Source organism: Ochotona princeps, chromosome 9 (genome assembly GCF_030435755.1).
Source record: "Ochotona princeps isolate mOchPri1 chromosome 9, mOchPri1.hap1, whole genome shotgun sequence".
Taxonomy (NCBI): Eukaryota; Metazoa; Chordata; class Mammalia; order Lagomorpha; family Ochotonidae; genus Ochotona; species Ochotona princeps.
The window spans coordinates 65,387,191-65,414,663 of record NC_080840.1 but is presented as its reverse complement, the minus strand read 5'-3'; the positions used below and the strand labels follow the sequence as shown (position 1 = coordinate 65,414,663).

The 27,473-nt window shown below is 40.5% G+C and overlaps 1 protein-coding gene across 4 annotated transcripts in view; it reads left to right on the top strand.

Annotated features, from left to right (window-relative positions):
• Window positions 1–5,420: 5,420 nt before the first annotated feature.
• SNX16 (sorting nexin 16) overlaps window positions 5,421–27,473 on the top strand; it is a 41,131-nt gene continuing 19,078 nt past the window's right edge. Inside the window, exons 1-5 of one of the 4 annotated variants that reach the window (XM_036498438.2) lie at window positions 6,006–6,342; window positions 7,471–7,720; window positions 7,808–7,947; window positions 14,383–14,469; window positions 18,414–18,562. In XM_036498438.2, coding sequence (XP_036354331.2) covers window positions 7,573–7,720; window positions 7,808–7,947; window positions 14,383–14,469; window positions 18,414–18,562 — 524 coding nt within the window. In that variant the 5' untranslated portion in view covers window positions 6,006–6,342; window positions 7,471–7,572. Of the gene's footprint in view, window positions 5,531–5,703; window positions 5,848–6,005; window positions 6,343–7,470; window positions 7,948–14,382; window positions 14,470–18,413; window positions 18,563–27,473 lie in introns of those variants that run through there. The other 3 variants (XM_058668765.1, XM_058668766.1, XM_058668764.1) reach the window with 3 other exon arrangements.

The following is a 27,473-nucleotide window of genomic DNA, read 5'->3' as shown; positions in this document are numbered from 1 at the left end:
AACCATAATGAGGAGCGGCACTTCTCAGCTGCCCAACAGCCGCTTTGAGGCAAAAGCCAGCCTTCTACCCACCCTCCCTACTCGACACTGCTCTACCTTTGCTGTTCCACTTGGACCAGATTTTCAGTCTTTCTTTCTTGAAAGTCTCCCTCCTGATCATGGCAGCAGGAAGTTTCAGACTTCATAACTCTTGTTTTGCTCACTGAAAACAAACAAACAAAAAAAAAAGCATCACTTGGTATCCATAAATTTGTACAATTTTAATTTAAGCTAAAAACTAAGTAGTCTCAGCAAAATAGATAGATACATACATGCATACATACATACATTTATAGATAAGCAGATAGATCTAGTATAAGATCCTGGTCCTCAGAAAGCATAAATAAATAAGAACTCACAATAAAGTGCAATGACTGTCACATATACCAAATTGAATTCAATCATAAAGGAGTGGATTAATTCTATCCGAGCAGAGTAGGCAAGTATTACTGCTAAGATTCTATTGAAGGCAGACTTGAGTGATATACAGGAGCTCATCTATTTTCAGCACTACCTCCGGTCGAGCAAGGTGTGTCTCCTACCTGCCCATAATGTCCCACACTTTACCAGGTGCTCTCTCAAGTTTTCTCTTTTGCCTCATGTGTCCTGCCTTCCTCCGTTACATATCCACAAGCTCTCAGCTCCATCAGGTCCAGCGCAGCTCATCGCCATGCGCTAACTCCTTATAGGCTTCTGACAAACCAATGCTAATTAAAGACATATCAGTGACTACATATTCTGGAAAGTTGCAGGATTCACAGGTACAACAATGTATAGCAGTGTTCCGACCATGATGTCTTACAGTACACAGCAAGAAAGTTACTAGTCTGGGACTTAAGAATGACAATTCTCAGGCCAGTTGTCCAGTCTTTGATTCTTAGCTATCACATGTGGGCTTATCTTCAAGCTCATCGCGTACATTGAGTTCCATGATCCTCTCTGTAATCTCAGGAAGAATTTGTTCTTCTTGTTCTTAGTAGCATATCCTTATCTGCTTGCAAAACTTTCATAATGTGAGGAAAATCACTAGTCAGTGCTAACTGTACTAAAGATTGTCAATGGACCTGGCATGAAAGCCTAGTAGCTAAAATCCTTGCCTTGCATGAGCCTGCATCCCATACGAGCACAGGTTTGTGTTCCGGCCACCCCACTTCCCATCCAGCTCCGTGCCTTGGCCTGCGAAAGCAGTCGAGGATGGCCCAAAACCTTGGGACTCCACATGCACACGTGGGAGACTCAGAAGAGGCTCCTGGTTCCTGGCTTCAGATCAGCTTAGCTCTTGCCATTGCAACCATTTGGGGAATGAGCCAACGGACAGAAAATCTTTCTCTCTCCTTTTCTTTGTAGATTTCACTTTACAATATAAATAACAATAAGAAGAAAAAAGAGTGTCATCTCTGTGACATTATAAATGTCACTTATGTCCCACACTGGACTTAGGAAATTTCACCAGTCAGGGGATCATTTGTGATAAATTCAGGTGTCATGTTACCCTACTGCCACTTTAATCACTTCCCATTACTCCAAAAACAAGATTATCTTTTATTTTTCTCTGGATTCACAATTTCATAGCAGTGAGAAAATAGAGGGCAGGGGAAATACAAATCCCAAATAGTATGATTAAAGAAACATTTGGCAATAGAAACCAATGTACATTAATAATTAAATGCATGAAATCAAAATAATTAATGAAGGTTTTATGTGCCATTTTAGTTATAAATTACTGAGTTGTTTCTTTACATTATAAGCAGACAGCAAGTTAGATCAGAAATTATTAACAGCTATTTGCAAAAGCCAGGGAGGCATTTCATTAGCGTCTCCTATTCATTTTAGGTTTGCCCCGTCAACTTGCTGTGTTAGTTTTACTTCTGGTTTGGGGCAATAGAACCAACTGTGGCAACACATAAGGGGAAAGAACACTTATCTAGTTCATGGATAATGGGGTATCGTGTGGGTTTCCTGGGGAAGTGGAGATGAAAGGGCCAGATCAGTTCCAAAATCTTCAAAAATAAAAACGCCCCAAGCTTTCACACCACAGAATTTAGTCTGCCTTTAGCTCCAGCGACTCTCAACCTGGATCCTTCCTTTGCCCCCTACAGTTTAATTCTAGGAACGAACATTTGTTGGACATAATATAGGTCAGATGTCCTCTTCAAGCACAACCAACTATGACCCCAAAATAATAAATAAACCACCTATGTTACAAGAGCTACTTCTGAGAAGCGAAAAATGCTGTAATTGAAGAAGCCTGTTAAAGAGTTGCCTCCCAGATGCAAATCCATTTTCCGCATTCAGTTACCCAGATACATATATCATTTTGTATACAATTACGTCTTTGGTGAGATCAAAATGTCCTTTCAGGGATCTATACATTATATCAAATTAAATTGAATTAATAAAAAGGATATAAAATTCAAATGTAAACAATTCAATTTGTGAGAACTATACAGAGGCATCCAGAACTAAATCACAACAGTCCATTAACAAAAAGCTAGGCATCAAATACAAATTATGATAATGTCATCAATTTTACTCTGATGAACCACAAAATAGTCTGTCTTTCACACAAATGACCAACAAACAAGTAGAAAGTAGAAAAATAGTATCACTAGCCATCAGGAAAAACGTAAACAAACCACAAATCTCAACACAGCTAAAATGGCTACTACCAAAAAAGCCAAAAAAAAAAAAAACCACCAAATATTGGAAGGATGTGAAGAACAGGGTACCATGCTGTTGGGAAAGCAAAGCAACAACTATGGAAAGCACTTCAAAAATGCCTCGAAAAGCTAAAAATAGGCTTCTCCTAAAACCCAGTCATTTCTAGGAATACATCCAAAGGAAATGAAATCAACATATGATATATCTGTACTCCCATATTTATTGCATTTAAATTCACAACAGTAGGGCCCGGCAGCGTGGCCTAGTGGCTAAAGTCCTCGCCTTGAACGCCCCGGGATCCCATATGGGCGCCAGTTCTGGTCCATCCCATATGGGCGCCGGTTCTGGTCCCGGCAGCTCCACTTCCCATCCAGCTCCCTGCTTGTGGCCTGGGAAAGCAGGAGAGGACGGCCCAATGCATTGGGACACTGCACCCGCATGGGAGACCCGGAAGAGGTTCCAGGTTCCCGGCTTCGGATCGGCGCGCACCGCCGTTGCGGCTCACTTGGGGAGTGAAACATCGGACGGAAGATCTTCCTCTCTGTCTCTCCTCCTCTCTGTATATCTGACTTTCCAATAAAAATAAATAAATCTTAAAAAATAATAAATTCACAACAGTAAACACGTGGAGTCACCTAATGTTCATAAACAGATATAAGACGCAGTATACATAGAATATAAATATTCAATAGAATATTGTTCAGCCAAAGAAGAATGAAATATTGACATCGGCAACAAAATAGATGGAATGGAAGACCGCTCCACTAAGTCAAACAAACCAGACACAGAAAGACAAATATTACAGTTCTCTCATTTATGGAATACACTTTTCAAATGTGTGGATGCCATATTATTCGCGATATATTTACACATATTTTCTTCACTGAATTATACTCTTTACCTAATAGTGTGCCCTTCTTTCTTAATTTCATGACCTGTGTCACGAATCTCACATTATATAATATCAATACATATGCCCTTACTTCCAAAACATAGTGTGTATATGTATATATTGTTCAGATATGAGGCAAATACAGCAAAACGCTAAAAACACTGCTAAGTGTGCGTGTGTTCCTCGGATTTTTTCCTTAAATTTTTCTGTATTATTCTAAATATTTAAAAATAAAGACAAAAATATTTTACGATTACATCAATGTCTTGAAGTAGTACACTATGAGTTAATGTTTCAGAAGTCAGATCTAGACATTTATTGGCATAAGGTACTACAGGAAACAAAGCAAAGGTGTATTATGCGTCCTCTGTCATTCTCCAGTCAGCAAAGGAATGGATGATTCATAAATTTCAATGACCTCATCTCATTACACTAAGTGAAATAATCTTATCTCCTCCTACAAATGATACATCCTCTGTTTTTTAAAAAAAAGGATTTACTTATTTGTATGGGAAAGTCAGAATTACACAGAGAAGGAGATACCGAGAGAAGGCTCTTTTGTTTGCTGGATCATTCCCCAAGTCACCGCAACGGCTGGTGCTGCACCGATCCTAAGCCAGGAGCCCAGAGCCTCTTCCGGGTCCCCCACACAGGTGCAGGACCCCAAGGCCTTGGGTGTCCTGGACTGCTTTCCCAGGCCACAAGCAGGGAGCTGGATGGAAAGTGGAACTGCCGGGATAGGCTACTGTGCCAGCCCCCATCCTTACTTCTTAAAGGTTTAATGTTCCTTGGTCTCCCGACCTTCAAGTTTTTCTCCTAAGAGGGCTCTTTGCTGTCACCTGCAGCCCTGTTCCCAAACAGGCTACATCCCAAGACTTATTTTTCTTGCCTTGGGTTTCCTCTCTCTGACCGTTATTAACCTACAGGACTCAGTGACAGAACTGGCACCACAAGATCCAAACGGCAAGCTACTGACAGCGACTCATGCTTCTAAGACCACTCTTCCTATAAAATCTATTTTTATGTGAATTTAATGTCCATAATTTCCCTCAAATCAAAACCGTCATTGCAGCACATCTGATATTATCTCCTTTTGATTACACTGAAATTCCTACATCAATTCACAAATTCCATAGTCAATAGATAGCACCGTTCTGATGGTCAGTAGGCCTGAACACAGGCCTGAATTTCAGTATCTAAATATTAAGGTATGGTCTTCCTCACTGTCTTCTCTATAGGTCTTCAGCTGCCCAAGTGTAACGGGCTCAATATTGCCTCACTTGGGATAAAATTGCTCCCCGGATGAGTGGAACATTCTAAAGAACTTCAGGGGCTCTCTGCCAAAGAGGACTCGTGAATTATGTGGGGCAGATAGACCGTGTGTTCTCACCTCTCCTCTTCAAATCGATTGTAATCCCCACAGCGCTGCTAATTTTAGAAATTTTAGATTTTAGAAATCTATATTCCGGCTCAAGTTCCAGGATGCAAAGCGGCAATCCGGAGCACGTTGATTCGTAGTGTCTCCTGGTAATTGTAGTCTTCTCACTACCCGCCGAACAAACCGTACCACAGCCTCTATTTCGCAAGAGCCTGACTTCAGACGTGAAGCCAGGGCAGAGAAAATGGACTTTCTCCCTCAGAACTAGATTCCGTTTCCCGCTCCCAGACAGCTGAAGGCGAACCCTTGCAGTCAGCGGCTCCGGGGGCTGGTGCCGAGGCCGCGACGTCACTGCCGGGAGGCCGCTCCGCCCTCCTCCTCCTCGCGGGGTTCCTGCGCCCGGCGGCCCCGGGGAGGCGGGCAGAGCTGGGCTGTGAGCACCGAGTCACGGGGCCGGCGCCGTGCTGTGGGCGGAGAGGACGGGCTGCGGCCGGAGGGCGTCCTGAGGAGTCGTCAGCGGGAAATGCGCTGGCGCGGGATCGCCGAGGGGACGTCGGTAAGTGTGCAGGGCAGTGCGGGGGACACCTGCCTGCGGGGCGGCGGGAAGAATCCGCGGGCGAGCGGGAAGGCGCCCCAGACGCCGGGAAGGCGCCCCGGGAGCCCATGGAGCCCAAGCCCGTTGCCCTTCGCGTGCTCGGGTGGAGGGAGCTGCGCCCGGCTTTCTCCGTTCCCTCCGGCCGCCGCGGTCTCCCGCAGCCCGCGGTGCCCCTAAGCAGGTTGCCCTGGGCGGCTGGCCACCCCGGCGTGAGCACCGAGCCCTGGGCGGCGGTGTGGACAGGCCACCCTCCTCCAGGTGTCCCTTACCTGGCGGCCTCAGGTAGTTGAGTGACCAAGGGCAGGGCGATCCCGCAGGCCTAGAGAAGGTTCAAGCCTCAACTTTTATTTACTTTTTTTTTCTTTGAAAAGCCGTCAGGCTGAACCGAGGAGTGGTGAATCAGCAGTTCAAGTTTCTTGAGTGTTGTAATGGGGAGGGTTGTCCAGAGCCACGTGCTGAGTGAGAAGTCCTGTTTCAACATCTTTCCTAGTCCTGGGACACCTGTCTTCCCTTTCTCACCGGTTTGGGCGAATGCAGATGAAGTTAGGTGGTTGGACCCATTGTGGCAAATTCTGTCATTTTGTTAGTCTTGGTCCTTACAATTCCTTATGTGTTTAGTACTGGGCGTCTTTATGGGGAATTACCAATTTTTAGTTGTGATGGAAGATATTTTCTGATGGAAGCTGTACTAGTCTTTTTGGTAATAGGTTGAGTATGAGGAAGGTTTTTTAAGAATACTGGTTTGTTTTGTTTGCAAAGCAGCATTAACCTGGAAATGTGAGTAATAACCTTTAAATCGCTTAATCTTACTAGGTATTAGTTTAATGTTCAATCGGTTTTGTTACTTCTCAAGTACATTTTTTTAAAATACACTTGATTTGGGCCTGCCACGATAGCGTAGTAGCTAAAATCCTCATCTTGAACGCACCAGGATCCCATATGGGTGCCGGTTCTAATCCCAAGCAGCTCCGCTTCCCATCCAGCTCCCTGCATGTGGCGTGGGAAAGCAGTTGAGGACAGCCCAAAGCCTTGGGACCCAGCATCCATGTGGGAGACCTAGAAGTTCCTGGCTCCTGGCTCCTGGCTTCCGGATCGGCATAGCACCAGCCATTGTGCTCACTTGGGGAGTGAATCATCGGAGGGAAGATCTTCCTCTCTGTCCCTCCTTCTCTCTGTATATCTGGCTTTACAATAAAAAAAATACATCTTTTAAAAATGCATTTGCTTTAAAAGATTATTTATTTGAAGGCGGAGAGACAGGGAGCGAGATCTTCCATCTGCTGGTTCATTTCCCCAACTGCTTCAACAGCTGGGTCTTGGCCAAGCCAAGGCCGGAGCCAGGAACGTGATCGGGTGTGGTGGTGCAAGGCTGGGCTCTCCTCCGCTGTTTTCCGAGGCACGCTGGCAGGGAGCAGCTGCTTTGTGTGTGGAGCGGCTGGGACTCTGATCCGTGCCCACATGGGAACCAGCACCACAGTGGCTGGATAACCTGCTACCCCATAGCGTGGGCTGGAAAACACATCCGATCTGTGACTTGTATTTAATGTTCCCTGAAGAATGTTGGATACCACATAGTATGTAAGTTTCTGATTCAGTTCATCTGTGTCTTTAGGGCTTCACTAATTAAAAGATAGTGGGAATAATTATTCTCTCATTCTTTTGCTCCCTCGCAAAGTAGTAAGTGGGCAGCAAGGTTAACACATAACATGAAAGTCAAGAGTAAGGGTTTTGAACAGTTTGGTTCCCTTTTTACCTCGCAAATGGAGCTCTTAGGATTGATGTTAAAGGAAGGCGTTTCCAGCATATTTTCCGGCAAATAGCCTGTCACAAATTTAAAAATATTTTGTTTTCTTGTGGATTATGTTGCAGATTAAAAACTGATTTTTTAATGTGTTCTAACTCTAGATAGTGAACTGCTGAGAAGATGTAATGGCTTGCTTCTTGGTTGACGTCTGAGTGCTGGGACTCAGCAGCGTGCTGGCTGTGTGCTGCAGCGGCCAGAAGAAGATGGCCACCCCTTACGTCCCGGTTCCCATGCCGCTGGGAAACTCCGCTCCCAGTTTCTCAGCCAACAGGAATCAGAGAAGTTCTTCTTTTGGCAGTATCTCAACAAGTTCAAGTTCTTCCAAAGGCCAGACAGAAGACACGAATATGGGTAATTTCAGACAGACAACTCTTCCTGATGAAATGGACAGTACTCCATCTGTCTGTCGGAGTCCCCTCATTAAGACTAAATTTACAGGTGCAGAGTCTTCCATTGAATATTCTGCTCGACCTAAAGAAACTGAAGAACAAAATCCTGAAACAGTGAATTGGGAAGAGAGACCATCCACTCCAACTATCCTGGGTTACGAGGTGATGGAAGAAAGAGCTAAATTTACTGTGAGTACTGATTTCTAGCCAACAGGGCACAGGGAGACAATGGCTGAACCAGGTGTTTAAGCCATTAAGCGAAATGGGTTGACATAAGCCTGTGCTTAAATTTCTTCAACATCCAATGCTAATCGTTTGTACACTGCTGATGGTTTTGATGCTGTAATGAGCGTTGGTTTTTCCTTGAATCTCTGTAAGCGAGACTCACCTGTGTAACTGGCGCTTAGGTGGAGGGCCATCCACTACTCCGAAGGTCACCTTTCTCTCTGCCAGTCAGCACCAACTCGCCACAGCTCTTTTATAATAACCGGATTAGTTTTGAGCTTTTTGGACTTTCAGCATCGTAAGAGTCATCCTAGATCTTGTATAAATTGTAGGTGGCTCATTTTTATTAGATACTGTTCCATTATATAAATAAGCCGTAACTTGGCTTTTTGAGATTCTTTCAGATACCACTGCTCTAAACATTTTAGTACACATTATTTGCTTGATAAACAGATGCATACATTTCTGTTTTAGGTCTATCTAGAGTAAAATTGCTATATTGTATGGCCAGTTGTAGAAGATACCGTGAATTCTATTCCCAAGTGATTGTACCAGTTTATTTATGCAAATTCTGTCATGCATTTCCAACATGATACTTTCCATCTTTTTCCTTTTTTTTTTTTTTAATTAGAATTACAGAGAAAAGGAAAGACAGAAAATGATCTTCTCTCTGTAAGTTCACTCCTCAAGTGGACAGAGCTGAGCTGATCCCAAGCCAGGATCCAGGAGCTTCTCCGGGTCTCCCACGCAGGTGCAGGGTCCCAAAGCTTTGGGCCGTCCTCAGCTGCTTTCCCAGGCCACAAGCAGAGCTGGATGGGAAGTGGAGCTGCCGGGACACGAACTGACATTCATGCACGAGCTAGGCGAGGACCTTAATCTCCAGGGTACTGTGCCGAGCCCCCATGTTTCATAATTAGTAACGAGTAATATCACTTTGTGGCTTTAAGTGACTAATTAAATTGAATAAATTTTTTGAGATTTTTGGCCAATGGGATATTCTCTTGTGAAATATGTGTTTAAGATCTTTTGGTTTTGCTTTTTTTTTTTTTTTTTTTTTTTTTCATTATTTTGGGATAGTATTCATTATATTGACTTTTTTTAATGCATATTGGACAAAAGTTCTTTTTCAGATTCTATCTCTTTTACTTAGGGGATACATTTGATAGGCAAGTTATTCATTGTAATATAGTTTAATTTGTTAATTTTTTCTTCTATGACTAGCAGTTTTTGAAATATTTGCCTATTCCAGCATTACAAAGATATTATTTTTTCTAATCATTGTATTGCTGGTCCCTTCATCTTTAGATCTGTAAGCTACCTGGTTTTACTTTTTTATCAATGGTGTTTTTCCTCCACCTTGTATCAGTTTATCTGGCTTCTGATAAAAAAAAACAACTCTCCTTTACGTTGGCAGTATTGCCTTTCTACTGACCATGAATACATGGGTCTGCTTTTGTGTTCCGTTTTCCATTCTTTGTAGTAAAACTCTAGAGTTGGTCTTGATATTCATTGTTTTACTTTAACTTCCTGGTTGCTTTTCAAGACTGATAACATGCCTATTCTTGTATCCTTACAATGGCTTTTTGTCAAACCTACGGATTATTCTTGGGAGAATTGGTAGTTTTAGAATACTGATTTTCATATCCATGAACCTTACCCATTGACTTAACATCTTTAGTTTCTTCTGAAAACATTAGTTTTTTTGGAGGCGGGGGGGGGGTTGGTGCATAGGTGTTGCTTTGATTGGCTTTAGTATCAGGTAATGCATGTGGTTTGATAGCGTAGACTGCGGGGTGAGGAATGGCCTGTCTGCAAGCTGCATGAATCATTTAGTCTGTCAAGAACAGGTGGGGCTGCAAGTTCAGTAAATTGATGGTGATGGCTACCACGGTAACCGGGGAAGAGCGGAGTTTGCCTCCAACCAGACCCACCAAACCCGAAATGGATGGCGGAATTCTGGTGGGCCCCTCAGGCAATGAGACCACCATTGCACCAATGAGGGGCACAGACCCATAACCCCCCACACACCAATAAAGGGCTGAGGTGACCGCTGTCTTGCTTCTGTGTCAAGGAGAGTCTAAAAGGGCCCTTCCTGTCTCTTCCATGCTCTTCTTCCTCTGCAGTTCACTGCTTCACGCCGGTTCTTTCTGCTGCATGGGGAAGGGAAGCCCGTGACCGTGGTTCCCTGAAATAAAGACCATCTAAATTCTTTTCGTATATTTGGCTGAGTTATGCTTTTCCTGGTGGTCGGCGAATCTAGCAGATGGCAGGCTAAATTTTCAGCTGACAAGTTGGTGTAAAATGTAAATGTCCAAATGGCCCTTGGCAGAAAAGACTCCCCACTTCTGTGAAGAATACCTTTTTTGCTTTTTATCTGTTCATTGATAATTTATGTGTTTTGACCTTGTCTGTTTATGTTTGCTGGACTTGGCTAAACTCCCCTGTAGTAAGTTTAGAGTTCATTCTCTTGGATTTTCTTGCAATAGGATTTTTACATTTACTTCAGCATTTCATGCTATAGATTTGTGACAGGAAGGAAGGAGCTCCCAGGGGAAAAAAAAAAAAACAACTGCTGGCATAATTTATGAAGACACTGTCTTTAGGATTAAGTTATCATAAGTTTGGTGAGATGATGAGAAATCTGTTTGAAGCTATCTCATATGAAAATCATTTTGGAAATTTTAGTGAACTCATGACACTTCCTTAGCCTGTATTCTTTTTGTTTAAGCATGCATTGAAGCAGTGCTATAGATCTAGAATTCATATTGCAACCTAATCTCGAAGGTAATGATGCTCAGAGATGAGAATTTTAGGGAGAGGGGCAGCGCTTTCATGAATAGGATCACTGCACTTGTCAGGAAAACCCCAGGGAACCGTCATGCACCTTCCTCTAGCAAGACCAAAGTGTGAGGTGTCACCTATGAACCAAAAAGCCAACCCTCTCCAGGCACCAAAATCTGCCAGGGTCCTGGCGTGGGCCTTGCCAGTCTCTCAAACTGTGAGAAATTTTTGTTGCTTATATTTATTTACTAAATACTACTTAGTTTATAGTATTTTATTGTAGTAGCCCAAACTGAGTAAGGCAGATGGTATGTGTTACAAGTTTATAGCCACGTTTAATGCAGAGATACGTAAACAAAATATTTCAAGACACTAGAAAGAAAGAAGTAAAGGGAAGATATGAAATCAGTCATATTAATCGTATGCTATATGCAAATGAAGGTGCTTCAAAAAGATCTTGGAGGAGTAAGCAGTTAGCCTGGCAGCTGTTAAGCTGCCCACGGCCCAGGCTGGAGTCCAGGGTGCAGCTCTCCAACTCCTGAGCCCAGCCTCCCCCCACCGCAGACTCAGAGACGGTCTCTGACGGAGGCTGTGCTGTCTCGGGCAGGTGGGTTCCTGCGCCCACGGAAGCCAGCCCCAGCTGCTGGCTTTGGCTCCAGCCGGCCTCGGCAGGGGTTCGGAGAGTGAGCCACCGGGGGAGAATGCTCTCTTTCTGCCTCTCAAATAGGTTTGGTTTGTTTTTAATTTTTAGAAGACACCTCATACATAGATGTCTAAATTTTTGGCACTAGACTGTGTTTACCTTTGCCTTTTAATTCCTTTGTCCATAGTCTTAGTGAAGTATGTGTATGTATGTGTGTGTTTGTAGAGAGAGAGTAAAGTTTAGTGGAGTAGTCTACACTGGGAATTCGGGCTTGGGAATTATAGATTTGCAAAATAGTTTTCCTTACATATATCCCTTTGAATTAATCTCTTAGCTAAAGAAAATATTAGGATTAATGGAGATCTGAAAACATATAGCATGCCAAGTCTTTGAAAAGGATTTTAATGTATGTTTATATATCTAATGGTATGCAGTGGCACATTTTTGAAAAAGGTGGTGACTAGGATTGGGAAGGAGACATGAGAGTGTCTTCAACTGATCATTTTTTGTTGCCCTTGGTACTAGTCCCATGGTTGTGTTCGTGCTCTCACAATTTGTGCGCTGCTTTGTATGTATTTATAGTTTGACATATGCTTCTGCATTTATTCACATACGTATCCCAAAACAAGCACTGATTAAATAATAAGTACAAAATTAAATAATAAGTACAAAATAATGTGTACTAAATCTTGAGAATAGAAGCAATAAATGCTATTAGGGCATAGGAAAGGGAGTGATGTGTGCTGTATGTCAGATGTTTAGTGAAAGTATGATTTATACAAGAGGCAAGGTAGAGGGAATGCTTTCTTGTAGAAATGAAACACCAAAATGACCTTTTTCTTCCTGGAGAACTAGTGTGAAGGGGCCAGAGCGGAGAGGAGGAGGGTAGGGCTAGAAGTTCATCTTCTGAAACAGGAAAGGCAAGTCAATATTTGTAGATAAACCTAATTTCAAAGTACATCCATTATTCATGCTCAAAACATTTTAAGTCCACTTATCTTTCTGTTACTCTTTTTTTTTTTTTTTTTTTTTGAGTGTCCTAAAGCAGTTTCTTTTTATACCCATTAGGACTTTGTTAGGTCAGGATTCTCTGCAGACTTTATAAAGAGCATCCAAATTAATCTTGTTTCCCCAGCCTTATATATTACAAAGACCAAGTATGAGAATGGGGAAATAGGAATCCGTGTTGTGTAGTGAGGAAAGCCACCATCTACGTATGCCTGTGTCCCATAAGGGTCCCAGCTGCTTCAGCTCCTTGCTGCTGCCCTGGGAAAAGCAACAGAAGATGACCCAAGTGTCCTGGTCTCCACCACCGATATTGCAGACACAGGTGAAGGTCCTGGCTTCGGTGAGGCCCTGCGCTAACCATTGCAGGCATCCGGGCAGTGCAGCGCGCAGAAGAGCTCTCTGTCGCCCTCCTGTCCCCCATCCTCTACCTCGCCCCCGCCTCCATCTCTCTCAGTAACTGTATTGTGGTTTTCTTTTGTTTATTTCTTTCCCCACAATACCGATTTACATGTATAGGGGATTATTCTTCCCCCTTGCCCTCTCCCCTCCCTATATCTCCTATTATTTGTCCCCAAAGTTATTGCAGTAGTTTAGTCATTCATTTCACTGTTGCAGGATTAACATTCTGAAATATAAATGTCTCATGGTGTGACAGGTATAAGAAAAGAGATATAAAAGTAATGTAACATAAAACTAATTAAAAATAGTAGTGAGAATTGTATTATTCAAGAGTAAAGATGCATACTGTATACATTCATTATTTCCCAGTGTGTTAATTTCCCTTGTAGAGTTTATAGTTTGTGTGTATACGTGTGTGTGTTCTGTGTATTAATTGTCGCGTATCAGAGAAAACATATAATATTTGTGTGTGAGGACTGGCTGATTTCACCAAGCGTAACGATTTGCAGTCAGGTCCATTTTATTGTAAACAGTTAAGATTTCGTTCTTTTTATGGCTGAGTAGTATTCTGTAGGAAAAAAAAAACGTACCACAGTTTCATTATCAAAGTAAATAATCTTGTTTAAAAGATTTGGAAATGATCTTGTTCCCTATGCGTATATGTTCTGCACATGCCTTGTCTCTTGCTGCAGAGCTAGAAGTTGTTGTATGTATTTGGCACAGCACGTGGGACTCTCATCCCCTGTGTTGGCATGCCCAATTAGGGTCCTGACTCCTCCAACTCCAGCTGGCTAATAGTGTGTGCCTTGGGAGGAAGCAGATGACGACACGGGGACGCGGGTTCCTGCAGCAGGGGAGCTCCTGCCTCCTGGCTTCCGCCTGGCCCTGCCAGCACTGAAGCATTCAGAGAATGAGTTAGTGGATAAAAAAATCAATGTCTACCTTTCCTCTCTCCTCCCTTACAAATAATGGATTTTTTAAAAGAATTTCTTATTTTCAGTAAATGCAAAATGTTGTAGAGATTCTGTCATGGGTGAATTTTAAAATGATACCTTTTAAAATAGAATCTAATTTTTCTTACTATGTATTTTTACATATGTGGACTTGTTTCAATCGGTGCCTATTAATAACCTACATAATTCCACATAATCAAGAAAATTAAAATTTTATCTAATGTGTAGGTTTTCGTTGTATTTCAGCTTTGATTAAAACATGAACCTATTTGAAAACTTTCCTCAATAGTTATTAAATTTAAAAATGAAATTCTGTAGAATAAATATAGCTTTTTCATAGCTTCCTTGCACAGAATTTTTTTGTAATTTCAGAAATTGTTGGTATAAAATACTTTTTTCTTAGCTAGTGATTTCTTTGTTGTACAGAGAAGGAACTTAAGTTTGTCAAGTTGATGTTAAGAAAAAATCCTGGCTTGGTGCTCGCGCTTTGTGTACATGGGCGATGTCAGTGATTGCTGCTGCTTGTTACATAACGATTTCTGTAGTCTGGCTTACCAGTATTCATTCTTAAAATGTCTGGTTTGATGGTTTCACCTTTTTTGCCTCTCTTACCAGGTGTATAAAATACTAGTAAAGAAAACTGCAGAAGAAAGCTGGGTGGTTTTCAGAAGATACACTGACTTCTCTAGGCTTAATGACAAAGTAAGTGTTTTCATAAATACCAAACTTACTTTGCAGTTTTGACTTATTGTGTATTCTGCAACATTAGTTATATTTGAATTTTTTCCAAGCATTTTGCTTGTTTGACTTCAAGTAATTAAGAATATGGAATAATGTAACTTTAACTCTTAGAATATTAAACAATTCCACTTTTGATACTTTATTTCTCATCTTTATACATTAGCTTTTATTTTTGTTAAAAAAACATTTTAGTGTGAAAATAGAGAATTAAAGTTGCTAATAGAAATATAAGTGATTATGTAATGAGTTTAAAAAAAAACCTGTTCATATAAGTTCCCTTAACTTGTATGACTACTTAAAAATGAACAAGATCCTAGCATTTCAGTTTCTGTGGAACATAACGGAAGACCATCATGGTGTGGTGAGTTAAGCCACTGCTTGCAACATTGGCGTCCCATATCGTAGTACCAGTACATGTCCTGACAGAAGAGGGAAGGAGAGATCTGAGTGCTCCCAGGAAGGAAGCAGAAGATGATGAAGGTGTTTGGACCTCTGCCAGCTCGTGTGAAAACCAGGGTTGGCTTCCTGGCCTGGCCCAACCATGGCTGCTTTGGCCATTTGACGAGTGAACCAGATGATGGAGGATCTCAGTCAATCTATCTTACCTACCTCTCTGTCTTTATATTGCTCTTTTGCTTTGCACAAAATCAAGCTGTTGGCTTGGCTGAATTCTTAATCTGGAGTCCCTAGAGAATAATCAGTTTCCAAGCTTATTCAGATTGTGGGCAGAATTTAGTTCCTTGAAATTATAGAACCAAGATCACAGTTTCCTTACTGTCAACCCAGGATTGCTTTTACCTCATGGAGACTTCTCTGTTCCTTATCTACAGATCGCTGTCAGCCAGAATCACTATAAAGTACTTATGTGTTATAGCTGCAAAATTCCTTTTGCCTTTTAACATAACAAGATGACAAAAGACAGTACCAGAGTCAAAGGTAGTAGAATCATTTGAAATTCTACCTACTGCATGTGTGCAACAAAGAAAATAATAATAAACCCCAAGAACTCTTCAAAACCAATAAACTCAGAAGTTAAAAACAACAAATGATATGAATAGGGCAATTCTTGGAAAATGTGTAAAACACTAATGAACCTGAAAAACATTTAATATCCAAAACATTTAATATCCAAAAATATTAGAAAGTTAAGAAACATTTTTTTCACCTGTCAGGTTGGCAGACATTTACATGGTATATCCTGGTATTTAGAAATGTAAGTCTTCTCATAGGAAAACATAAAATTTAGCATTATTTTGACACAATAATCCTACTTCTATGTCAGCAGTCACAAATCAGAGGCTTAGTTGTAAGGATATTTATCATAATGTTTTATTTGTTGTTACTGTGTCCCTTAATTTTAACAACGAAAAATCTAGAAACAGCCTAAATTTCTAACTAAGAGGAACTGCCCAAGTGATAACAGTTCAAATAGAGAATGAAGAGCAGACTTTCGAGGAAATCACGTGGAGCCGGTGGGAGGTGATTACCATGTTGGACCATTTCTCAAAAAAAAACAGCTGGTTTATGACGCTTCTGAGAGGTCAGATGACCTTGGAACATCCAAAAGTTACTCCCCAGTTTTGTCACGTGATTAATAAAAGACCACAGGTCCTGTTCTGTCCCATTGACAACCTTCCCTTTTATCCTTCCTAGATCTACTTAAGTTACTTAAGTACACTGTTTAGAAACCCATTTATGTGATTTTGCAATATTAGTGATAGTTTGTCTTTCTCACCACGATATGTATATGAAACATTAAAATACAATCTTCTAGACTGTTATTGAATTCCTCAAATAAATTCCAGGGTACAAAGCAAATTGCAGAATTTTAAGCTATCTTATCCTTTATTTTAAGTTGTGATTAAGATGCTTTAGTACAGTGTATTATGTAATATATTATTGCAACATGTAATCGGAAAATAGCAGATGCAAAATGCTGCAGAATCTGAAACTTTCTGATTAGTGATAGAACACTAACCAGTGGAAAATCCCATACAGCATCCAGTATGCTGCATTATAGTGCACAGAAGAAACACACTAAAAATACTGTGCAAAATTACCATCAAGCAATATACATAATAAGATGATTATGAAATGTAAATGAATTTCATGTTTAGACTTGAGTCTCATTCTCAAAATATCTCGTTATATGTATAATAGGTTCTCAAAAAGTGCTTTGAGAACACATATTATGAAAAATTATTTTCAAATTTTCACCAAAATAAATAATCTTTTAATCTTGCCTTTTCCCTAAGTTTTTAAAGAATGTACCCTTACATCTGCAGACATTGCAAAATCCATAACACTCCTGAAGGCAAAAATTTCCAGTAAAGGATGCTATAACATTGAAAGTGATAGCTCTAGGATCTCGCTTTGTGGCATAGTCTCCACGCATGACAGCAGAATGCTCTGCTTCCAATCCAGCTCCCTGCTAATGCGCCTGAGAAAGCAGTGGAAGAAGGCCCAAGTGCTTGGGCCCCCACACCTACATGGGAGACCCAAGAGAAGCTCCTAGCTTCTGGCTTCTGCCTGGCCCAGCCCCCTGGCTGTTGCAGTCATTTGGAGAGTGAAGCAGCAAATGGAAAGGTCTCTTGTGTGCTTCCTCCTGTCTCTGTAACTCTGCCTTTCAAATAAATTTTTTTTAAGTTTTTAAAGAGACAGAAAGTGTTGTTTCTAATATACCTATATATATGAATTTTATTTACTTTCAGCATCAAGGAAATACCAGATACTTAAGTGAAATTTTATATAAAAATTTAATGGTTTTCTTTATCAGTTTAATTTCACAAAATTTTGGTTTGGAGCTGTTTAATCTTTGGACAACTCAGATCTCAGCTGCCAATTCTTAGGGGCTTCTTAAATGTTTTGGAAGAAAGAGGTTAGTAACAGTTTGATTTAAATCCAGCAAATACACTGGGTAATCTAAATTGGGCACTTGAAATTATAAGTGTCTCTGACCATTGACCACAGATAAATCCCTTGAATCCTCAGAAGATGGATTCCAAGAACTCTAGTGGGTGCCTGAAACTGCAGGTAGTACAGACCCTCTACAGACGTATCTGTCATGAAAGTTGGGTTTTTTTTTTTTTTTTTAAAGATTTTATTATTATTGGGAAGCCGGATATACAGAGAGGAGGAGAGACAGAGAGAAAGATCTTCCATCCGATGATTCACTCCCCAAGTGAGCCGCAACGGGCCGATGCGCGCCAATCCGAAGCCGGGAACCTGGAACCTCTTCCAGCTCTCCTACGCGGGTGCAGGGTCCCAATGCATTGGGCCGTCCTCGACTGCTTTCCCAGGCCACAACAGGGAGCTGGATGGGAAGTGGAGCTGCCGGGATTAGAACTGGCACCCATATGGGATCCCGGGGCATTCAAGGCGAGGACTTTAGCCAGTAGGCCACACCGCCGGGCCCGAAAGTTGGTTTTTTAAATTAGGCACAGTAAGGACTTAACAATTAAACAATATGTGAGTTTTAGCAATATGCTGTACTAAAAATTCTACGAATGTGTCCTCTCTTTTACATAACCATATTGCAGTGTTCTCAGTCTGATTGTGGTGACGTGAGATAATGCCTGCTGGAAGCAAAGATGAAGGCAGATGACTAATGTAGGCATTGAGACACTGTCTAAGCATTGTGATACCTTTACAAATAAGTGTGAAATTTACAAATTACAACCGCAGTGAAATGCTGCTACACACTCACTTTAATGGTTAACACTAAAATATTGAAGATGCCAAGTTTTGGCCAGGATACACAGCACCTAAAACTCTTATACAACTGACAGAAATCAAGAAATAAAATGGAGACACAAAGGCTTAGTGATTTCACATAATCAACTGGATAGTTCTGTAAAGGTCATGTAAATTGTGTTAAACATTGCATTTTCTCGTTTCTTTTCCAGTTAAAAGAAATGTTTCCAGGCTTTCGATTAGCACTTCCACCGAAGCGCTGGTTTAAGAATAACTACAGTGCTGACTTTTTAGAAGATAGACAATTAGGATTACAAGCATTTCTTCAAAATTTGGTAGCTCACAAGGACATTGCTAACTGGTATGTAATAAATAAGTGATAATGAAAACCTTCCAAAAACTGCCTTAATTTAAAGAATAAATCTACAGTTATTAAAGTATAAACATATACAGTAAATGCATAGTCATTTTTCCTCTTTAGTAAAGCATAACAAGGAATTTCTGTAAAGGTTTTATTTGGTGTTTCATTTTCATCAAAAATTTTAAAATCAGTGAAGTGAAAATTTAGTGTTCTGTATGCTTGAACCATTCAATGATAAAGTAATTTAGAATTTAGTTTTTGGTAATTATATAAACAAGTGGTGGATTTCTCATATTTGCTAATACTATGTGTGTTTCTCCAAAGTGAAGCAAAAATAGGAAAATTATGAAGTTGGGCCAGTCGTAAAAATGCCTAATGCCATTAAAAAGAAAGGGAAAGAATATATACATGGATATCTTGCGTCTGAAAATATTAGAAAATTGCTTAGTGATTGATTATATCCTTTTATCAGATGAACTATAACTCTTAAGACAAAAGAGGTGACATTTATACAGCAGTGATAGCACATTATACAGATTATTATGTCCTATACTCATTTTTAGCAATTTTTCATGTAAGTCTGAAAAATAGTTAAGGCCATTCTGTATCACTTTTCTACCCTACTTCTCAGCCTTTGTGTATGTCATCTTGTGTTATGTTTCAGACGCACATTGTGTATGTGTTTGTTGTGTGCTGCCCAAGGTTGATGGCTTCTAAGGATCCCTACCTATTTCCCCACATTTTCTTCAAGTCAACTCCCTTCTCCTTACTCCAGATTCATATAAGCAGCTATTTTTTTTTTTAATATTCTACTCTGGCATCTCAAGGCTACCTCAAATGCAAAAGCAATGCATGGTCTCCAGACTTGCCAGCATTTTCAGCAGCAGCAAACTTACAAAACTTACAGGGTGTCCTGGCATACTCCTGACCACCTTATCCCTTCCTTTATGTTCTAAGGAGCATTTGTCTGTTTCTCCATCCGTGCCATCATTGCCCTAATCCAAGCTATGATCGCTTCTCATGTTGATCTTCCTTGTCCTCTTACATTTCTGTAGCCTGTTACAGCCGCAGAGATCTTTGTGATGCCATCATATTAAGTCATTGTGATCCCCGCCTAGCTGCCAGTCTTTCCCAGCTAAGGTTTTATTATTTCTCTCTACCCTTGTTCTCTGTGTATATTTGCAGTATTGGTCATCTTAATGCTCCATAATTGCCATGCTCCAGTATCCTTGAGGAACTTGAAGTATGCTATTCCTGCAAAGGCAACATTTCAGCATTTCACACTGTTATGCCACCCAGCCATGACCTACAAAAAATTTACAAAATCTTCTTTCAGTGTAAATACGACTTCCTTAGGTAACTGTCCTTCTCTACTGACTCCTCACCTGCAACCACTAAAGACTAAGTCAGTTTTTTTCTCATGCTATCTGGCTAGCTGTTCATAATGAATCAAACATCTGCACTTCTAAGATGGTATTGTCTGTGTACTAGTCTTTTTTTTTTTTAAGATTTATTTTATTTTTATTACAAAGTCAGATATACTGAGAGGAGGAGAGATAGAGAGGAAGTGGAACTGCCGGGACTAGAACCAGCGGCCATATGGGATCAAGGCGAGGACCTTAGCCACTAGGCCACGCCGCCGAGCCCCCTGTGTACTAGTCTTAAAAGAATTGAGAAAATAATCACATCATTATTAGCAGAAGTCACGTCTTTCATGGAATCCTAAATAAAAAGGACTGGTTGATATTTTATTTTCATAACACTTCAGGTTATAATTGTTTCCGTGATTATTTGATTGTCTCTCCCCATAGCAGTAGCTCATGTGACTGCTTTTCCACTGTTTGGTGCTCAGCACAGTGCCGGCAGTCATTCTTCAAGAAGCACTTCGGATGAATGACAGAGGTAGTGATAGTCACTGCTGCACTGTGTATTAGAAAAATCAATCAGATAACACAGACTTACCAATTGTTGTTCCAGAAAGTGAGAATTTAGATACTACCTGCTATCCTGTATTTTTTTGCATCATGCAGAATAAAAAATGTTAATTCAGACACAGAAAGCAGGAATAAAAAGTCAACAAACACTAAAGTCGCAAAGGCAGCCTTTGACGAAAATGTATTTTGTACTGTATCATAAAAGAAAACTTGGCAATGAAGAAGTTAACATCCTATCTCTGTTCTCTTGTACCATATATGGTAAACCTTTATGTCTTCATGTTTAAATAGTAATGCTAAATTTAAATCAAATTTATTATATAAATGAATATGTTCTATTTTATCTTATGAAGTAGTGAATAATACACAACATGTTAACTTATGATTTCTTAGTTTTTCAATAAAGTGTATCTTCACAGAAATATTTATGTATAGCTCTTGTTTTTTAATCGCTGGTAGCATCTTAGTTTTTAATGTGTAAGTTGCTAGGGATATTGAAAATCCAATCATTTTTTCTTAAAGATTTATTTTATTGGAAAGGCATGTTTACAGAGAGAAGGAAAGACAGACAGATCTTCCATCTACTGGTTCACTGCCTAAGTGGCCACAATGGCCGAAGCTGAGCCAGTCTGAAGCCAGGAGCCTACCCCAGGTCTCCCATGTGGGGGAAAGGTCCCAAGGCTCTGGGCCATCCTCAACTGCTTTCCCAGGCCATAAATAGAGAACTGGGGGCCCGGCAGCGTGGCCTAGCGGCTAAAGTCCTCACCTTGAAAGCCCCAGGATCCCATATGGGCGCCGGTTTGTATTCTGGCTGCCCCACTTCCCATCCAGCTCCCTGCTGTGGCCTGGGAAAGCAGTCAAGGACGGCCCAAAGTCTTGGTACCCTGCACCCACGTGGGAGACCCGGAAGAACTCCTGGCTCCTGGCTTCGGATTGGCGCAGCACCGGCCATTGCAGTCACTTGGGGAGTGAATCATCGGACGGAAGATCTTCCTCTCTCTCTCTCCTCCTCTCTGTATATCTGACTTTGTAATAAAAATAAAATAAATCTTTAAAAAATAAATAAATAGCTGGATAGGAAGAGTAGTAGCTGGTCCATGAGCAGGTGCCCATGAGCAGGATCCTGGTGCATGCAAGGCCAGGATTTAGTTTCTGAGCCATAGCTCCAGGCCTGATCCAGTCATTTCTGAAACGTGCCTCAGAACAGTGGTAGTAGTGAGATTCAATTTATATTTAAGGAAAAGAAAAGTCTCCTGGTGAAATAAGTTGGGCAATATACATTTTATATTCTTCAAGTAGTAAGTAAAGGTTGTAAAAAGGTTGGCATGAAAGAATCTCATGTATCTCACATGCATTTATCCCTACCTTTTGATGTATCATAGTATTAGTCATTAAGTGAACAGAATAAGATAGCATAAATTCAACTCGCAGTAGGTTGCTTATGCATTGAATGAAGAATACTCACTACCTTTTCATAGGTGATAATTTGCATTTTTTATTTTATAATGTAAAAATTCTCTTTTTTTTCCCCCCTCTATGGTACAACTCCATAGGCTCTGGGATTTCCCCTACCCCCTCTCTATAATCCCCCCAACTTATTTCCCTCTTATTATGATAGTAGTATAGTACTTCACAAGCAGTCCTAAGTCCATCATTCGGTTAGTAAAAAGTTTCTTAATAAATTATTGCTTACACCATGAGTGTAGGAGGAGATGAAGGGTTATTTGTCTGTATCTTAAGTGTTTTCCCTATATCGCGCTAAGACGGGTCTAAAAGAGCAAACAAATACTCTTGTCTTAAAATTCATTTAGGGAAATTAGGCTTTTGTTTCAGAACTGTAAGGGAGTTTATCAATTACTGCTGTGTAACATAGATGATAGAACTATGAGAAACGCAGAATAGCAGTGCTGTTTGCAATAATGGCGTAAAATATTGGAAGTAGTAAGTGGGATTTGAAGGTCTAGAAGCATAGTTTGAGATTGTAGACAGAAAGGTGAATATAGTTCAGATACAGATAATTAGAAGATATGTACAGAGACTGAGACTCTTGCCCAGTAGCTGTCTGTGAGTTGATGATCAGCTCACTAAAATTATTGTAATATTTTGCTGCTCTTTCTTGGGATTATGTCTTCTCATGCCTTCGTATGATTTATTCTATAAAAATGGATGTCTAATTCTCAATGTATCAAGCACTATGCTGAATCATTGTACCATAATTTTTACTTTTGTACTACAAAGCTAGGATTTACCATCTCAACAGTCCAAATTCTGGCAGTAGTTGGCTTATTATGTGCTTCAGTAACAAAAAGCTTAGTGGTACCTAAAATGTAGACAAGTGGATGAGGATTGTGTCACTGCTTACAATTACCTAGACACACACACACACACACACACACACACACACACACACACACATACATCCAGCCTGAAAAAGAGACCATAGCTCAGCTCTTCTTTCTAAACATGTAAAACTTCTCTTAAGAATCGCTGCATAAAATATTGATTCATTGTGCAGTATTTGCTTGAGATGCCCATTGGCATCCTGTTCAGCCGCAGTGACAGCGTAGAGTTAAGTTGCTTTATACCAACACAAATTAATATTATTTCTTAATTGTTTCTTTCATTTCCCCTTCTGGTGCCCTTAGCACTTCTTAACACAGGTATTTGTTTACCTGTGTGTTGGCTGAGAGCTTTTAACATACAAGTTCAACTGTGACAGAGCAGTGGAAGAAAACAAGAACAGAAAGTGTTAGTTTGAATGTTTAGAGAACATAATGTTTTCAGATATATATTGAAAATACAAACTTGAAAACAAATTTTTTGATTAAAATAATATACTAGAGATTTTGCTTATTCAGTGAATACCTAGGGCGGCACGGAGATGAATTTGGTGCAGTTCATGCTTTCCGAAGCAATTGTAACTGAAGACATACCTCCCTGACATGGTGATCAGTGGAGTCAGATCCCTTTGAAACTTGAGAAAGAGAACTTTGGACTGGGAGGGTTGGAAAAGGCTTTCCAAAGGTTGAAGTTTGAAGAATGGTCTTGAAATAGTTCTTGTGGGCAAAGGCTTTTGGCATGATAATTACAAAGTTAAGTTACTTTCGGGATACCCACATCCCATATCCTGGTCAACAGTTAGAATCATAATTGTACTCTGATGCAGCCTAGCTGTCAGGCAAAAAGTAAAGGCTCAAACGCTCTGATCCCCGCTACCCAGGTGGAGCCCCAGATGGAGTTCCTTGCTTCAGACTGTGTATTGGAGGTATTTTAGAATGAGCTCTCTGTGTCTGTCTGCCAAAATATGAATTGGCAATATTTAGACCAGGAAAGGGAAGATGGAAAAGAACTTTCTGGAAGAAAGGAATACCTTAGATCAAAATTCAGAAGTAGCAGTGTATACATTCAGTACCAGCTTTGTAAAGGTGAAGGATATGTAAAAATAGTCTTACATAATCTGTCGTAGTTAAAATAGACCTGTTTATTAGATGTTGTTTTTAAAGAGAGGATGTTTACTTATTTTTTTTTATGTATGTATGTATGTTCATTGGAAAGCCAGATTTCCAGAGAGAAGAGACAGAAAAAAAGATCTTACATCTGTTGGTTCACTCCTACAGTGGCCACAATAGCTGGAGTTGAGTCGATCCAAAGCCAGAAGCCGGGAGCTTCTTTGAGGTTTCCTACGTGGGAACAGGGTCCCAAAGCTTTGGGCTGTCCTCTATAGCCTTCCCAGGTCACAAGCAGGGAGCTGGAAGGGAAGTGGAGCTGCTGGGACATGAACCAGCACCCATATGGGATCCCAGCGCATGCAAGACAAGGACTCCAGCCACCAGGCTACCACACCGGGCCCAGATGTTGTTTCTCTGTGTTTAGAATTGTTCTACATATATCCTATTAACTGCTTTTTTCTAATTTTTGATTTTTTTAAAGATTTATTTATTAATTTAAAAGAGTTACTCAGAAGGAGAGTTCCAAGATGAGTTCAACATCTGGGACTGGACAAGGCAAAAGCCAGGAACCAGACATTTCATCGGGGTCTCCCAGGTGAATGATAGGGGCCCGGACACTTGAGACATTTTCCACAGCGTTCCCAGTGCATTAGCAGAGAGATGGATGGGAAATGGAACTTGTGTCCATGTGGGATGCCTTTTTAATTCTTTGACACGAAGTAGTTAAACTTATGTAATTTTTCATCTCATTACCATTCTTCTGAAAGGGCTTCCATAAGAAAATTTTAAGTCCTACACTTGTTACAAAGTTCAGGGTGGGTGTGGACTAACCATACCTCATGGATTTTTGTGGGGAAGGAGGGGAAGTAATATCCAAGCATTTACATGAGGGAACAATTGAAAGAAAGGAGAGCATTTACCCTTTAAAAAGAGAAGGTACTTGGAGGATATGATAGCCCTCTTCACATATTTCAAAGATTATAACGGGATGAAGAATTAATCAGATAGATTAGCTTTAGAGTTGTGCTCCTCCAGCTGTGCAGAGCCAGAGAATTGTCTGGGGATCTTGTTAACACTGACCCTGATTCAGCAGGTCAGAGCTGGAGATAATGCATTCCTAACAGATTTCTAGGTGATGCTGATGCTGCCGGCCAAGGGACCTCATTTGGAATAGCAAGGCTCTCACATAGAATTCAGAAGAACAGTTACATGAAGGTGCCCAGGAAAGAGTTGATTATCATTTCAGGTTGTCCTCTATAAAAATCCTGAACTGGGTTTCTCTTCCCATTTGTATTTCAGAGGATAGATGGCTATCCAGTAGTTTTGAAGAGAGAACTATTAAATGGAATAAATTTGATTAAAGGACAACTTTCAGGATTCTTCTAGTTATAAAAATTCACTACAATGCTTTTTAAACAAGAATACTTAAAGACAACTATTTGGGACATGAACTGTCTTCTTGCAGAAAATTTTCTTAATAGCCCTAAATTGTTTTGATATTTAAAGGTATTACCAAGAACAGTTGAGTTAATACTTTTATAAAATGAGAGGAAATTTTTTTTAATACAGTAGCTCATAAAAACTTACATTAAGAGTCTGTGCAGCTGCTAAGACTGATTCAATAGCTTTGCCACAGAATTTTGTTCTGGTAAGAGCTAAATTATCACCAGTAGCCAAATATTTCCTATTTAGATGCAGGCAAATTCTTACCTAATGAAATTGGATCACCGAGACCTTATGTAAAGCTTAGTTTTCTGTGCTTAATAGCAAAATAATTATAGGCAAATTGCTTAACTGATTTTAATCAGTGTCCTCATTTGGAAAATAAGGTATTGGCCTCCATGTCTCTCAGACCATTGCGAGGTCTCTCTCCTTGCAAAATTTCTTGTGTCCTATTTTTGTCGTTGTCTAGCAGCTTTATGAATCGAAGTCATAGAATCAGAAATAGCTGTGATTTTGAATCTTCCTTACTGCTGTCCTGATACTGCTTTCTTGTTAAGTAGGAGTGTGTTAAAAACTAAATGCCATCTCAGATTTGCTGATTTTACTAATTTTATCTAGATCACTGGATAAAAACTTGTTCTAAATATTCCTAAATAGTATAAATTTTTTTTTAAAGATTTATTCATTTTATTACAGCCAGATACACACAGAGGAGGAGAGACAGAGAGGAAGATCTTCCGTCCAATGATTCACTCCCCAAGTGAGCCGCAACGGGCCGATGCGCGCCGATCCAAAGCCGGGAACCTGGAACCTCTTCCGGGTCTCCCACGCGGGTGCAGTGTCCCAATGCATTGGGCCGTCCTCAGCTGCTTTCCCAGGCCACAAGCAGGGAGCTGGATGGGAAGTGGAGCCGCCAGGATTAGAACCAGCGCCCATATGGGATCCTGGGGCTTTCAAGGCGAGGACTTTAGCCGCTAGGCCACGCTGCCGGGCCCAATAGTATCAATTGTTTTATAAATGATTTTCTAATTGCATAATTCTTACAAATAAGTACATTCGTAGGTTGAATACCTATTTTGTGCTATGCTCTTTGGTTAAGATATGGTCTGCACATCTACCTTTTGGGGGAAAGGAATGCTGGTTAAACAGACAATACTAACAATACAGCAGATAAGTCCCAGGAATGGGATCTTTTTCCAAGTACTGTGATGATGCGTAGAACACGAACCCTGTAGAAAATAGAGAAAAGCAGTTTAGTCGAAGATGACAGACTGGGACATGAAGGAGAAGTAAAGGTTAACGAGAGGTAGGAAAGGTGGGCCAAGGAGAGTAGCAGCAAACATGAATAAAGGCACGCAAGCATGGAACAGCACAGTAGGCTGGAGCACGCACTGTTGTTAATGTGTCAAATAAGGGAAGGTAAGACTTCAGTGTAAGCAGGTGCTTTGTACAACTTGAAGAGCTGGGCTTTGTTCTTTCTTGCTAGGAGAGCCATGGATAGACTCTTGAAGTATTCTGTATTAGACGGGATGAAACCGTAGTGTACTGTGAGTGTACTACGTGAGAAATGCCTCCGGTCTCCAGCTGTCAGGCTTTCCCATCCACCGCAGGAACTTAGCACAAACCCATTAGCCTCACACCTGTCCAGCCCATCTCACAACACCGCAACCTCTCCATTTTTGTTTTTCATTATTTTATCTAATGGAGGATACAAATGAGAAATATAAACTGGCATAATATTTATATCTGAATCCCTCAGTAATGTTTTCATGCAATGATTTATTTATTTGTGTGTGTGTATGTGTGCCCAGTTTGGCTTTGACAGAATTGGTATCTGGTGTTTCTGATAGACTTTTTTTTTTTTTGACTTAGTTCTAGATTGTCTTTTTAATGAGTTACACACAAGTTTTATTCCAGAGTGCTTTGTTTCCTTTTAAACTATGAATTTGAAAGTAGATGTTGGGCACGATGGTTAAGACTTTGTACTGGGGCACCGACTTCCTGTATCAGAGTGCCTGAGTTCATGCCTGGTTCCAGCTTCCTGTTGACACATGCTCTGGGAAGCAGAAGGAGGTAAATCAGGCT